A 12531-nucleotide genomic window follows, 5' to 3' on the forward strand; every position below is an offset into this window, starting at 1 on the left:
TACGCGACGCGAACTCGTTCGGGAATCGGCGTAGAAGGATCATTTGCATACGCAAATGAGTCCTTCACGTAAATGCCATCTAGCGGCGGCCGGCGTCATTACATTTAAGATCCGCCAGTGTAAGTGACTTACAGATGGCGGATCTTAAGTGTATCTATGCGAAAATTATTCTAAGAATCAGTCGCATAGATACACGGGCCAAAAAAGAGAGATACGATGGAGTATCCTGAGATACTCCATCGTAACTTCTATGAGAATATGGCCCAGGGTCTCTTTAGAGTGTCACTATAATGTTGCACCCTCTATTAATTTGTTTTACAATCTGTGAAGAAGTTCAGACCCCCCTCCCTTCTTTATAATACAGGTTTCAGCCCTTATTTCAATATTTGCAGACCACATAGACTTTTCCTATGGGGATGTGCGGAGTCAGCACACTGACTGACACTGTCAATCCTCTCTCAGTAAACACGAGGGGGAAACAATAGATTGCTGGAGCGGATTCCACCGCACTGCTAATGCCGCAACAAACCCGGAAGCGCCTCGCGAAGTCTGATTGGCTGGCTGTCACATTAAAGCGCGCTGATTGGCTATGGCGCGCTGCGATCGGCGACGCGAGCAGGGCACTGACAACAGCCGCTGCTGTGCCGGATCCCGGGAAGACATGGAGCGCGGAGCAGAGGATCAATTCCAGGAGGCTTGGAGGGAGCTGGATGAGCCGGTCCTGTCCGGGGGATGGGAGCTCTTCACCGACACCATGGGCGTTCAGATCTACCGGCTCTATGACCAGGTGAGGCGGGATAGGAGTGCTGATCACCTGGGTGTCTGTAACAGAGCTTCATAAGTTTCAATCATCATTAATAATGAAATATACAGAACTCCATGTATGAACTGATCCTGGCCATACTATATACAATCTGATTGCACCGTCTCCTTTAAGTTCCCTACACACATTACACTGTGATGGAACTTGCCATTCACTATTCAATCTGATTGTACAATCGCAGCGCCATCTTCAACTCTGTTGTATAATGATGTTTTTGTTGATCAACCTTCATAATTAATTTATGTTTATTGCACCCTTGGGTCTTGTTCGTAAGGTTGCCCGCAGGGGGAAGGGGTTTACTGCCCCCCCCCCTTAACCTTACGCATTACCCTTTGTACAGATGACCCCCCCTTTGTACAGATGACACCCCGGCAGCCATTGTCTGGCGCTGCTGTCAATCACAACCGATGACGCGGCGCGCCGGGCCGAGTGATACAGTTGGCGGCTATGCCTGCTGCTGTATCACGGGAGCGCGCCCGCAAAAGCTTTCCACCATGCGAGCTAGCTCACATGAAGGTGGAAAGCTCTTGTGAGGATGAGCCAAGGGACCTCAGAAGACAGGGTTCGGGGACACTCTGTGCAAAACGAGCTTCAAAGTGGAGGTAAGTACTACATGTTTGCTATTTTACAAAAAAAAAAAAAAAAAATTCCTTTAGTGTTCCTTTAAGAGAAGGAAGGGGTCGGTAAATTAAGTAGAACAACCGATCCCCCTCCATTTCCCTCCTTCAGCCGCTGAATGTCTGCAGGAGGGAGAGGGGGAGAAGCAGACATTCAGCAGCTGCAGGAGGGAAATGAAGGGGATCGGTTCCTCTACATGCCGCTGCCCCTCCCATTCAGGTGTACAGGGGTGACAGATGGGCTGGGTCACAATCGCGACCCCTGTAAGTACACCATTGCTTTCTTCACTAGAAGGCATTTTGACAAAAGCACATCAGAAGTATTTCTCTTGAAATCCTACGTACCTATTCACATCCCTGCGCTGCATTTTGAAAGTCCTACATGCAGCATCTTTTGTGCGATGTGGGAAAAAAGTACACAAGAAACGCCCCTTCTATAGACAGAAATGGAAATGCATAAAAAAAGCATCAAAACACACCGTTGCATTTTTGGTGCGTTCTTTGCTCACATGGTTATGATGATGCACCTGGAAGTCAGTGATGACAGCGCAAAGACAAAGACAGCGCATTAAAAATGCTAGATGCATTGTGCTGAAATTTAACGCAGCGCCTTAAAAAAGCTCTAAAAATGCACTATGCATTTTTATAAACCCCATACAGCGTTTTTATGCGCTATAGCGTGAAAGGGCTCTAACTGTCATATCGATGGGTTTAGTTCCACTTTACATATTATGGGGCAGATCCTCAAAGAAATTACGCCGGCTTATCTCTTGATACGCCGCGTAATTTAAAATTTTGCGCGTCGTATCTTTGTTTTGGTATCCACAAAACAAGATACGACGGCATCTCGGCTAGATCCGACAGGCGTACGTCTTAGTACGCCGTCGGATCTAAGCTGCAATTTTTCGGTGGCCGCTAGGTGGCGTTCCCGTCGAATTCCGCGTCGAGTAGGCAAATTAGCTAGTTACGGCGATCGACGAACGTACGTCCGGCCGGCGCAGTTTTTTACGTCGTTTGTGTTCGGCTTTTTTTCCGGCGTATAGTTAAAGCTGCTATTCTGAGGCGTACTCAATGTGGCAGTTCGTTCCTGTGCACAATTTTACATTTTTTGCGTAAGTCGTTCGCGAATAGGAATTTGCTTAGAATGACGTCACCGTCGTAAGCATTGGCTGGTTCCGGTTTAATTTTGAGCATGCGCACTGGGATAACCCCACGGACGGCGCATGCGCAGTTAAAAAAAAACATTGTTTACATCGGGTCACAACGTATTTACATAAAACACGCCCCCATTACATCCATTTGAATTCCGCGCCCTTACGCCGCCAGAGATACACTACGCCGCTGTAACTTACGGCACAAATTCTTTCAGGATTTGAAATAAAATTAAATAAGTTACGGCGGCGTAGTGTATCTTAGATACGCTGCGCCCGGCGCAAAGGTTTGTGGATCTGCCCCTATATCTATACATTTATACAAAAAAGTTGAAATAAGCAGTTTATAACCAGACCAGACTTTTCTGGGGCTTTTTGTTTACAAGTTAAAATCAGAAATTTACTTATAACCCCCAAACATTATATATTTTTTTAACATCCGTTTTAATATTTAAACAACATTGGAATGAGCAACAACAAAGTTGGAATAAACAGATTATAAATACCTAACATCATGTGAAAGGGGATTTGTACTCAGAGAATTATGAAAGCTTATCATTGCTGACCTTTAAAAATGCTGTAGAAAGAAACCCAATTGGGGGATATGGGATTTTATCGGTGCTACTAGACAGTGAAGCTTTGTCACAACTCATAGAGTATAAAAATAGATTTTATTACAAAATTGAAAGGCAAAAAAATACATGAAGCTTGCACCTATAGAAAACGAAATACATTTCCTCTATGCAATGTTCCACACTTATGTTCTACATGTTTCGCCTTACGGCTTCCTCAGGAACACGCATGTATATTCTTCTCTAGTGAATAAATGCAGATAAAATTCAGTTTTGTACGTCAAAACACTTTTGAAAAAATGCACCTAAATTAAAGCGGGGGTTCACCCCAAAAAAAAAATTTTAACATTACATTCCGCTGAGTTGTTAGAATGACAATCGGCTGTTTTTTATTTTTTTTATTTCCTTGCCGTACATACCATTTTTATATATATATATATATATATATATATATATATATATATATATATATATATATATATATATATATATATATATATATATATATATATATATATATATATATATATATATAATATATAAATATTTCACCGCGGCTCCCGGGTATAATCTGCGGGACTGGGCGTTCCTAATTGATTGACATGCTTCCGACCGGCGCATACAGCGCGTCACGAGTTGCCAAAAGAAGCCGAACGTCGGTGCGCAGGTGCCGTATAGAGCCGACTCGCAGTCCGGCTTCTTTCGGCAACTCGTGGCGCACTGTATGCGCCGGTTGGATTGTAAATTTTCATGGTTTTTCACCTTCATGCATTCTATGCATAAGGCAGGGGTCTCCAAACTTTCTAAACAAAGGGCCGGATTGCTGTCCTCCAAACTTTAAGGGGGCCGGACTGTGGCCATCAGGAGTACAAAATTCCCCATCATTGGTGTCAATGGGAGGAATTCTGCCCCATCACTGGGAGGAATTCTGCCCCATCATTAGGAGAAATTCTGCCCCATCATTGTTGTCATTGGGAGGAATTATGCCCTATCATTGGTGTCATTGGGAGAAATTATGCCCCATCACTGGGAGGAATTCTGCCCCATCATTAGGAGAAATTCTGCCCCATCATTGTTGTCATTGGGAGGAATTATGCCCTATCATTGTTGTCATTGGGAGGAATTCTGCCCCGTCATTGGTGCCATTGGGAGGAATTCTGCCCCATCATTGGGGTCATTGGGAGGAATTCTGCCCCATCATTGGTGCCAATGAATAAAAAAGCACCCCAAGGGCTGCATAAAATCTGGCCCCCGGGCCACAGTTTGGAGACCACTGCATTAAGGTGAAAAAACACCTTGCACTCACGGGCCCCCCAGCCCTCCCGTTTTACTTACCTGAGCCACGAAACTCCGTGGGCGCGATCCCGAAATGGTTTCCCCCCAGCTTGAGTCAGCTCTTCATTGGAGATTGATAGCAGCGCAGCCATTGGCTCCCGCTGCTGTCAATCAAATCAGTGACGTGTTGATCCCTCGCTTTTTAGACGGTTCAATGTATGGCCTGTTTAAGATGTATGGATATAGTACAATCTTCTAACATATGGATATTTAGCCAATATGACCCAAAGGTGGGGCATCTAAATTAATACCAAGGCAAATAGACATTTTCCAGAGAATATTATTAGATAAAAAGCCTTCTATCATTTTACATGACGTAGAAGGAACCTGCAATGTGTCTGCTACTGAGCTACATTAAGATGGATTATCCCTTCTTAGGAAACCATCGCTAATTGTATAAACAGATTTCCTGCTCATGATTAGATAGAACTTGTTGGTGTCATGGCCAGCCTATATTATCTATCTATGCTGGAGGAGAGATTCCATGACCATCAGGGTGAGAGAATTGAAGTGGCTAAGCGAGTATGGGAGACAAAGACCCGGGACAACTAGGCCAGTCCAGGGGACTGAGGGAATCTGCAAGTCCCAGAGGAATGAGAGAGCCACCATATATGACAGGAAAACCCTTGTTGAGAGAACAGGACTTGGCCCATTCAGCAGAGTACTGCAACTACAGGCTATGGCCCCGTACACACAACTTGATTTTAAGGGCAAATATATATATATATATAATAGTGTGTGTGTGTATATGTAGTTTTTTTTACTACAAACCGATAGGCTAATGAATACATGGAGGTCTATTTATAAAACATTTGTTGGACAAAGGTCACAAACATTCGAGCAGGCTCCACGAATTTTGGCAGTAATTTTAACCACTTATTGAATGACGGCTGTAGCGTGGCCTGACAGTTTCGGGAAGGTGTCACATGATGTCCTCCTGTGATTGTGCCTGCTAGTCAGTGCCTCATTGGTTCCCTTCAGTGCCACCCATCAGTGCTGCCTCGTTGGTGCCCATCAGTGCTGACTCTTTGGTGCCCATCAGCACACATCAGAGAAAAATTACCTAACTATGAAAAACTTTATTTTTATTTTTTTCAGTGTTCTTTTCACTTAGTTAGAAAAAACCCAGTGGTGATTACATTCTGCCTAAAAGATTGCTCAATGTTTGTTTGTTTTTTTATAAAAATGTCATTTAGGTACAGTGTTGCATGACCGCGCAATTGCCATTCAGAGAGTGAGAGCTCTGAAAGCTGAAAATTGGCCTGGGCAGGAAAGAGAGTGAAAGTGCCCGGTAGGCAAGTGGTTAAGGACCTTCTAACAAAATTAGTAGACTGAATGATGGCCTTATCAAATTCTCTGAGGAACAATTGTGTAATGCCAGCTTTAGTGTCAAATTGGCTCAATTAATGCTATTATTCCTCTATACAAGTCAAGGTGAATACATGGCAAATGTCCAAGTCCACCAGCCCAAGGGATTGCACTGGCCCCCTTGGTTGCGGTGTAGCATCCAGCATTAGAGCCATCAGTGAGCCTCACAGAACGTCATATCGAAGACCAAGTTCAGGTTAGGGAAGCATACCCTCTTGACTTGTGCCGTGTCGATGTCTTATTTGTTGGGCCGTTCTTTCCTTTGAGGAACAAATATAGAGAAGGCAAACATTCGGGTCATCCTGGTGCGTGTGAAAGGGAAATGGGAGGAAAAGTAATGATTCAGTACGAGTTCTCAAAGTCAGAGTCTATGAATTGTCCTGTGACATTACGTAGGTGGTCTGCGGGCCAAACTTTGAAGTTTTGTCTTCTCAAGACACATGTGGGCATATTTTAAAAATTACGTCTTCACAGTTTTTAGGTGTGTGTGTGTGTGTGTATATGTGTGTATGTGTGTATGTGTGTATGTGTGTATGTGTGTGTGTGTGTATATGTATGTATATATGTATATATATATATATATATATATATATATATATATATATATATATATATAGTGTGTATATGTATGTGATCAGGCTAATTTACTTTTCCTAGAAATGCCCATGAGACATGGGGAACAGGATAAGTCCAGAGCCAATTGTAAGTTCAAAGCACTTCAGTTTATTGGACATAAAACCATGGATAAAATTGCAGAATCTACAAACGTTACCACGCTATTTCATGGGCACCGATGGGTTGCTGCGTCCGAGTCAACCCAGGAGAATCTATGGGGAGGCACGAACCACAATGACCCAGGGATAAGATGGGCTACTACGATGCTCTAAGACGGACTTAGCTGGCGCTTGCCAATGAAGTGACTCGAACAGGCAGACAGAAGACACGCCATCCGGAAGAAGCCTTGTGAAACACAAGCATTCATGTTGGTGTGACAATGTGTTTCGCACGCATGCGCTTGGTCAAGTCACCTGAGAGCGCTAAACGGATGCTGATTGGCAAACATTTTTCGGGCATGCCCTTCAACAGAAGCTGGCCGAAGAGCTGGCTTCTGTTGGACCAGATGCCATACACACAGTCCAAATGTAATCCAGTTTCTAATGAACTGGCTAATGCCTCCTGATATTTGGCCCGTGCGTACGGATTGGGCTTTACCCTTTAAACTGCATTGAGGAAGGATAAGTATATTGTGCATGTATTTCTATAACTATCTCTCTGGAAGCTCGAAGTGCAATGACGCATTGTTCCAAAACTTGACAATAGGTTCTAATCAAGCAACAGATAAGTAGTTTACATAAGAGGAAACTTTTGGAAGGGAAAGAAAAGACAAGTGAAATGGAGAAAGTGATTCCCACACTGCTTAATGCTTTTCTGTCCTGATAGATTTCACTAAACCATGTTTTCCCAAAGACCTGGTCCAACACATTCTTTCATGACTATTCTGTGTATATAGGCATCAAAATCCACTCTTTTGAATGTAGATCTTGCATTCAAATTTTAGTATAACAAATACCTAATTAGGTTCATGCTAAAATATTCCATGTTTCTGTTCTCGTGATCTTGGCCATGGCCAGGGCTTTTTTTCTCAGAGAATAGGTGCAGGAACTCCCTACTTCTGAGTCACCTGTTGTGTGCACCCCCACCCACCTCCGAGCACCATACCTTGGTTCCAACCCTCTACCTACCTCCGAGCACCATTCGTTGGTTCCACCCCCTACCTACCTCCGAGCACCATTCTTTGGTTCCACTCCCCACCCACCTACGAGCACCATTCCTTGGTTCCACTCCCTACCAACTTCTGAGCACCATTCCCTGGTTCCACCCCCTACCCACCTCTCGGTAATGGATTCAGAACCAAGTATCAAGTTGTGGTACTAAGTAATTTGTATATGATAGGAAGTAAAAAAGATCACCTGTAGCCAGCAACAATAGACTCTGACCAGCTAACATCAATAGACCCCTCCTTCAAAAGTTGATGTCTCCCAGCAACGATTGTCTCCCAGTAGCATAAGAGCCCTCCAACAACAATAGATCCTCTACCAGCAACAATAGACCTCTCCAGCAACAATAGACCTCCCCAGCAACAATAGATCCCCCAGCAGCCAGCATTAATAGACCCTCCAGTACACCCCAGCACCCCTTGCCATTACATACATTCAGAGCTGGAGGTGCCGGAACTGCTTTCCCCCATGTTCCTGCTGAAAAAAAACCCTGGCCATGGCATAGGTCATTTTCCTACCATAAAAGTGAACTTGTCACCCGATTTAACATGTCAGAGATGAAGGCTCTGCCTAGCGTGTATTCCCCTCTGCTTTTGTTTTTTCTTTGTTACTAAAAGTTCTACTTCTTCCACATGAGGTTTAAACCTGCCAAACCCCGTCCAAGTACAGCACATTTGCCAGCACTAACATGCTCTCATTGGACCAGGGTATGAAGAATGGATGGAGCTTGGTTTTGGGGTGGGAATTTGCCTGAACTCAGGGAAGCTGAGCCCTTCTGTGCCTTGTGGTGCATGCTATTAAAGGGTTACTCCACTGTCACTGAAAAAATAAACCAATTGGGGGGGGGGGGGGGGAATGTAATGGTATTAAGTCAGGCAGCACAGGTTCGAAGTCAGGTCACAAGCCAGGGCCAGGGTAGGTGGCACAGGTTCCTAAGCAAGGTCCTATTCCAGGATCAGGGTAGGTGGTACAGGTTCCTAGGCAGGTCCTAATCCAGGATTAGGGTAGGTGGCACAGGCAGAGGCAGCTCTAGGCTTTGTGAGGCCTTAGGCAAAACTTAGACATGAGGACACACTAACGCCCATTATGGGAAAAATAATTAAAGCAATAAAAATGAATACTACATTGCAATGTACAGTGTAAAATGAACGGATGGTAATCTACCCATGGCCAGTCCTCAAGGATTCCAGAATGGTTTTGGATCATATCACACCAGCGAGCTCACCCAGACCATCCCTCCCTTTTCCAGACTGTGCTCTTCTCTCCGCTGGGTGTGTCTTGTCAGAAGATCCCCGTTTGTGAGCTGCACATAGAGATAACATTGACAGCTCAAGGTGGCAGTGCCATCCTTCTTACCGATGCTGGGCTCTCCCCTCCAGTGGCATAGCACGGGTTGTCAGTGTCTGGAGCAAGCAAGTGATTTGTGCTCCCTAACCTGTGGACTTTTAGCTCTGGTCTGGTCACATGATCCCCTGTGTCAGTCAGCGGTGGCTGCAGAGGAGAGGGTCTTGCCAATGGATGGTAGAGCCTGGAGCGGTGACATCACCCACAGGTTCCCATGTCCAATCTGTTGTTGACGGTTTTAAGGTCACATACCTCGTAACCCCTAAATCTTGGGTGCTCCATTATGCAAATCTTGACCTGCCACTGTTGTAGAATGCTTGGGCCCGCCCTCTCCACCCTACTGGTAAAGGAGGCCATCCATCAAAGTTATAAGCCAATAACAACCATTGGAGCCTTACCACTCTGGCTGGTCTAGATCTGTATATGATAGAGCTTTTGGGGACTCAAGTCTCCTAAATGTTCCACCAGGTAGGTAGAAGGAATACAGCACCTACAGGGCCTCGTTCATGCCCTGAGATAATTTGGAAGGCTTAAAGGGTAAGTTCACTTTTTCACAAAAATGTTGAAGCTGAACTAACTCCAAGTATCCTGGCCACCCCTCTGGCCCTCGCTGTTCATAGTGCCCATAAGACCCCATGCTTCCGGTGTAGAGTTCTGTGGTCTTTACAAAATTCATGACCCTGGAGGAGGAGGGACGGTGAACCTGATTGGCTGAGACGCGTGTCAGTGTTAACCAGGGAACGCACACCCTGTGCGTCCCCTGGTTAACTATTTGGAAGCCGATTAGAGCCTGTGGGCTGTAATCAGCCTCCAAAAACCAACCAACTGCTGTTATTCAGATGGCCGGCGCACACCAGGGGGCCGGCCATCTGAATAGTGGGTGGCAGCGGCGCCGGTGACAATACATAGATTCATGCAATGCATGAATCTATGTATTGTTGACTTCAGTGACGGTGCAGGAGAGAGAGAGGGGGCGGCGCTCCTGCGCCCACTATGGATGCACCGCCACTGGTTAGAGGGCAGAGGGAGGGGGGATAGAGGGAAGGGTAGGAAGAGGGGGAAGAGCTGCCGTGATAATTAGGATAGGTGGGCAGTGTTGTACCACTGTAGATTCGTAGACAGTGGCGGCCCGTCCAATAGGGGCTCACGGGCGCCGCCCCCCTATCCATGTGCCCGGCCCTCTGATTTACATACAGGGTGCTGAATGCATGGATTCCAATGGGGGTGTCTTTTTTGAAGCACGTGATTAGAGCTGGAGGTTCTAATAAGCTTCAAAAAAAGGTGGTCTTGGGGCGCAGAGCATTGCGCTCCAAGCCCACCCAGTTGTGTGAGAATAGTGAATGAAAAGAGAATGAAGTTCCACTTCAAGGTAACCTCCCATCGCTGCAGAGCCTTTACAATAAATACACCCAGGTGTGTCCAGTTCCTACTGGGTGTAGGGGTCCACTCTGCCTGTTTATTTCTATAGCTTGGTCCATAGTCGTCTTGATGGCTGGGGTCTGCCATGCGTACAACCATAGAAATGAATGAGCCGAGCATCTGGCATGCACTAAAAGTGAAAAGGTCCTTTAATGTTCTATGCACTCTATGTAAATCAGGTCAGCCATGACAATCTGGGTTGTTACACATTGTACCTGAGTTGAATACTTTCAAATTGTCCAATCACCAATATGGCATTCTCATTCTTTTACCTCTGCTCTAGATTCTAATTTTAAGCTTCTTGTGGAAAGCTGTTATTACCTACTTACTGCATGACAAGGGTATTTAGCATTTTCTTATGCTTTGTAAAACAATATTTGTTGCAACAGACTCCTTGTTATAGCAAGACGTGGATAACAATATCTTTATAAGCTTTTTTAAAGTGGCTGTAAACCTCAGACATGAAATATGACCAAAGCATATCTCTCTATAGTGTGTACTTGTCTCAATCAAAAGCACTAATAGGTAGATTCAGGTACATTGGAATAACTTTAGGGCGGCTTAGCCTAGCCTGTTTAGGCTACACCGCCGTAAATTAGCTAGGCTAGTAGTGATTTTCAATCTACTTACCTACTAATCTACGGCGGCGTAGCCTCAAACGAGTTGGCGTAAGGGCGCCTAATTCAAATGACTTGGAGGGGGGCGTGTATCATGGTAATGAGGCTTGACCTCACGTTTTCTACGTTTTTTGTCACTGCGCTTACGCCGGGCGACTACATTTCCCAGTGCGCATTGCGGCTAAGTACGCCGTACGGGCCTATTGATTTAGACGTGGACGTAAACGACGTAAATCCCGATTCGCGGATGACTTGCGCAAACGACGTAAAAATTTCGAATTTCGCGGCGGGAACGGCGGCCATACTTAACATTACTATTCCACTAGAGCCTAGCTCTAACTTTAGGCGGCCTATCTCTTACGTAAACGGCGTAAAAGTACTGTGTCGGCCTGGCGTTCGTTCGTTCGGCGTATCCCCTCATTTACATAATCTACGCCGGCCGCAATGGAAGCGCCATCTAGCGGCCATCAGCAACATTGCAATCTAAGATAGGACGGCGCAAGCCGTCGTATCTTAGATATGTTTAAGTGTATCTCTGTTAGAGAATACACTTAAACATAGGTCGGTGCAGATTCAGAGTTAGGTCGGCTTATCTGTAGATAAGCCGGCCTAACTCTTTCTGAATCTACCTATTAGTGTCATTTCTGTCTACTGCTTTGCTATCAGCATAAATCACTTCTGACATGTTTTCCTGACACCTGGGCAGAAAATTTAAAGGGACATACCTGTACACCAATCTGCCTGCCTGCCTGTGCCATGTTGTCGACGTACATAGTCGTGCGGCGGTCGGAAAGTGGTTAAAATCAACAAACTGGTTGAAAAAAGTTTAAATCGTTTTAGGAAGGCAGTTACTGCAATCCATGGAAAACAAAGTTTTGATAAAACCGTGTCTTCCAATTTTAAGGTCAGGAAAATGAACTCTAATATGTTTTGTAAGAGAGGATGATGGCTTTGAAGGGCCTTCTTGGAAAAACAACAAAATTATGTTTTTCCACAACTGATGGAATTATTAAGTCGGGGTCCACAAAACTCCAAAAAAAGGTCTCCACTAAATCTTCTCAAGTACGTCAGAACATTGTTCGGCCTTCACATCTTCTGAGGCCCTGGAAATCCTATAGCCTTGTGCTCCAAATATCATTCAGATAGAAATATTACACTGTACTTTATAGAGTTGTGTGGATTTTAATAAAAGGCTGCCAGAATCCTGGAAAAAACAAACAAACTGTTTGAAAAACTGCAAAGAACTTTCCCAACTATGGGGTTGATTTACTAAAGGCAGTTAGACTGTGCACTTACTTTTCAAGTGCAGTTGCTCCAAAGCTTGCAAGGAAGGATCATATACAAGGAAAGTTTGAAAAAAAAATGCATTTTTGCTTGCACATGATTGGATAACGGAGGTCAGCAGAGCCTCCCCTCATTTACTAAGCTCTGGAGCAGCTGCACTTGCAAAGTGCACAGGCTTTTTGCCTCTAGTAAATCAACCCTTATGTGTGAAGCCTCGTACACA

The 12531-nt window shown here is 44.9% G+C and overlaps 1 protein-coding gene across 1 annotated transcript in view; it reads left to right on the forward strand.

Moving 5' to 3' along the window:
• Nucleotides 1–580: 580 nt before the first annotated feature.
• The window catches only part of LOC120918846 (phosphatidylcholine transfer protein), a 29597-nt gene continuing 17646 nt past the window's right edge, over nt 581–12531 (forward strand). Inside the window, exon 1 of the mRNA XM_040330688.1 lies at nt 581–787. Within this exon, the coding sequence (XP_040186622.1) occupies nt 590–787 (198 nt within the window). The 5' untranslated portion in view covers nt 581–589. The remainder of the gene's footprint in view (nt 788–12531) is intronic.

Source organism: Rana temporaria, chromosome 12 (assembly GCF_905171775.1).
Source record: "Rana temporaria chromosome 12, aRanTem1.1, whole genome shotgun sequence".
In the NCBI taxonomy this organism is placed as follows: domain Eukaryota; kingdom Metazoa; phylum Chordata; class Amphibia; order Anura; family Ranidae; genus Rana; species Rana temporaria.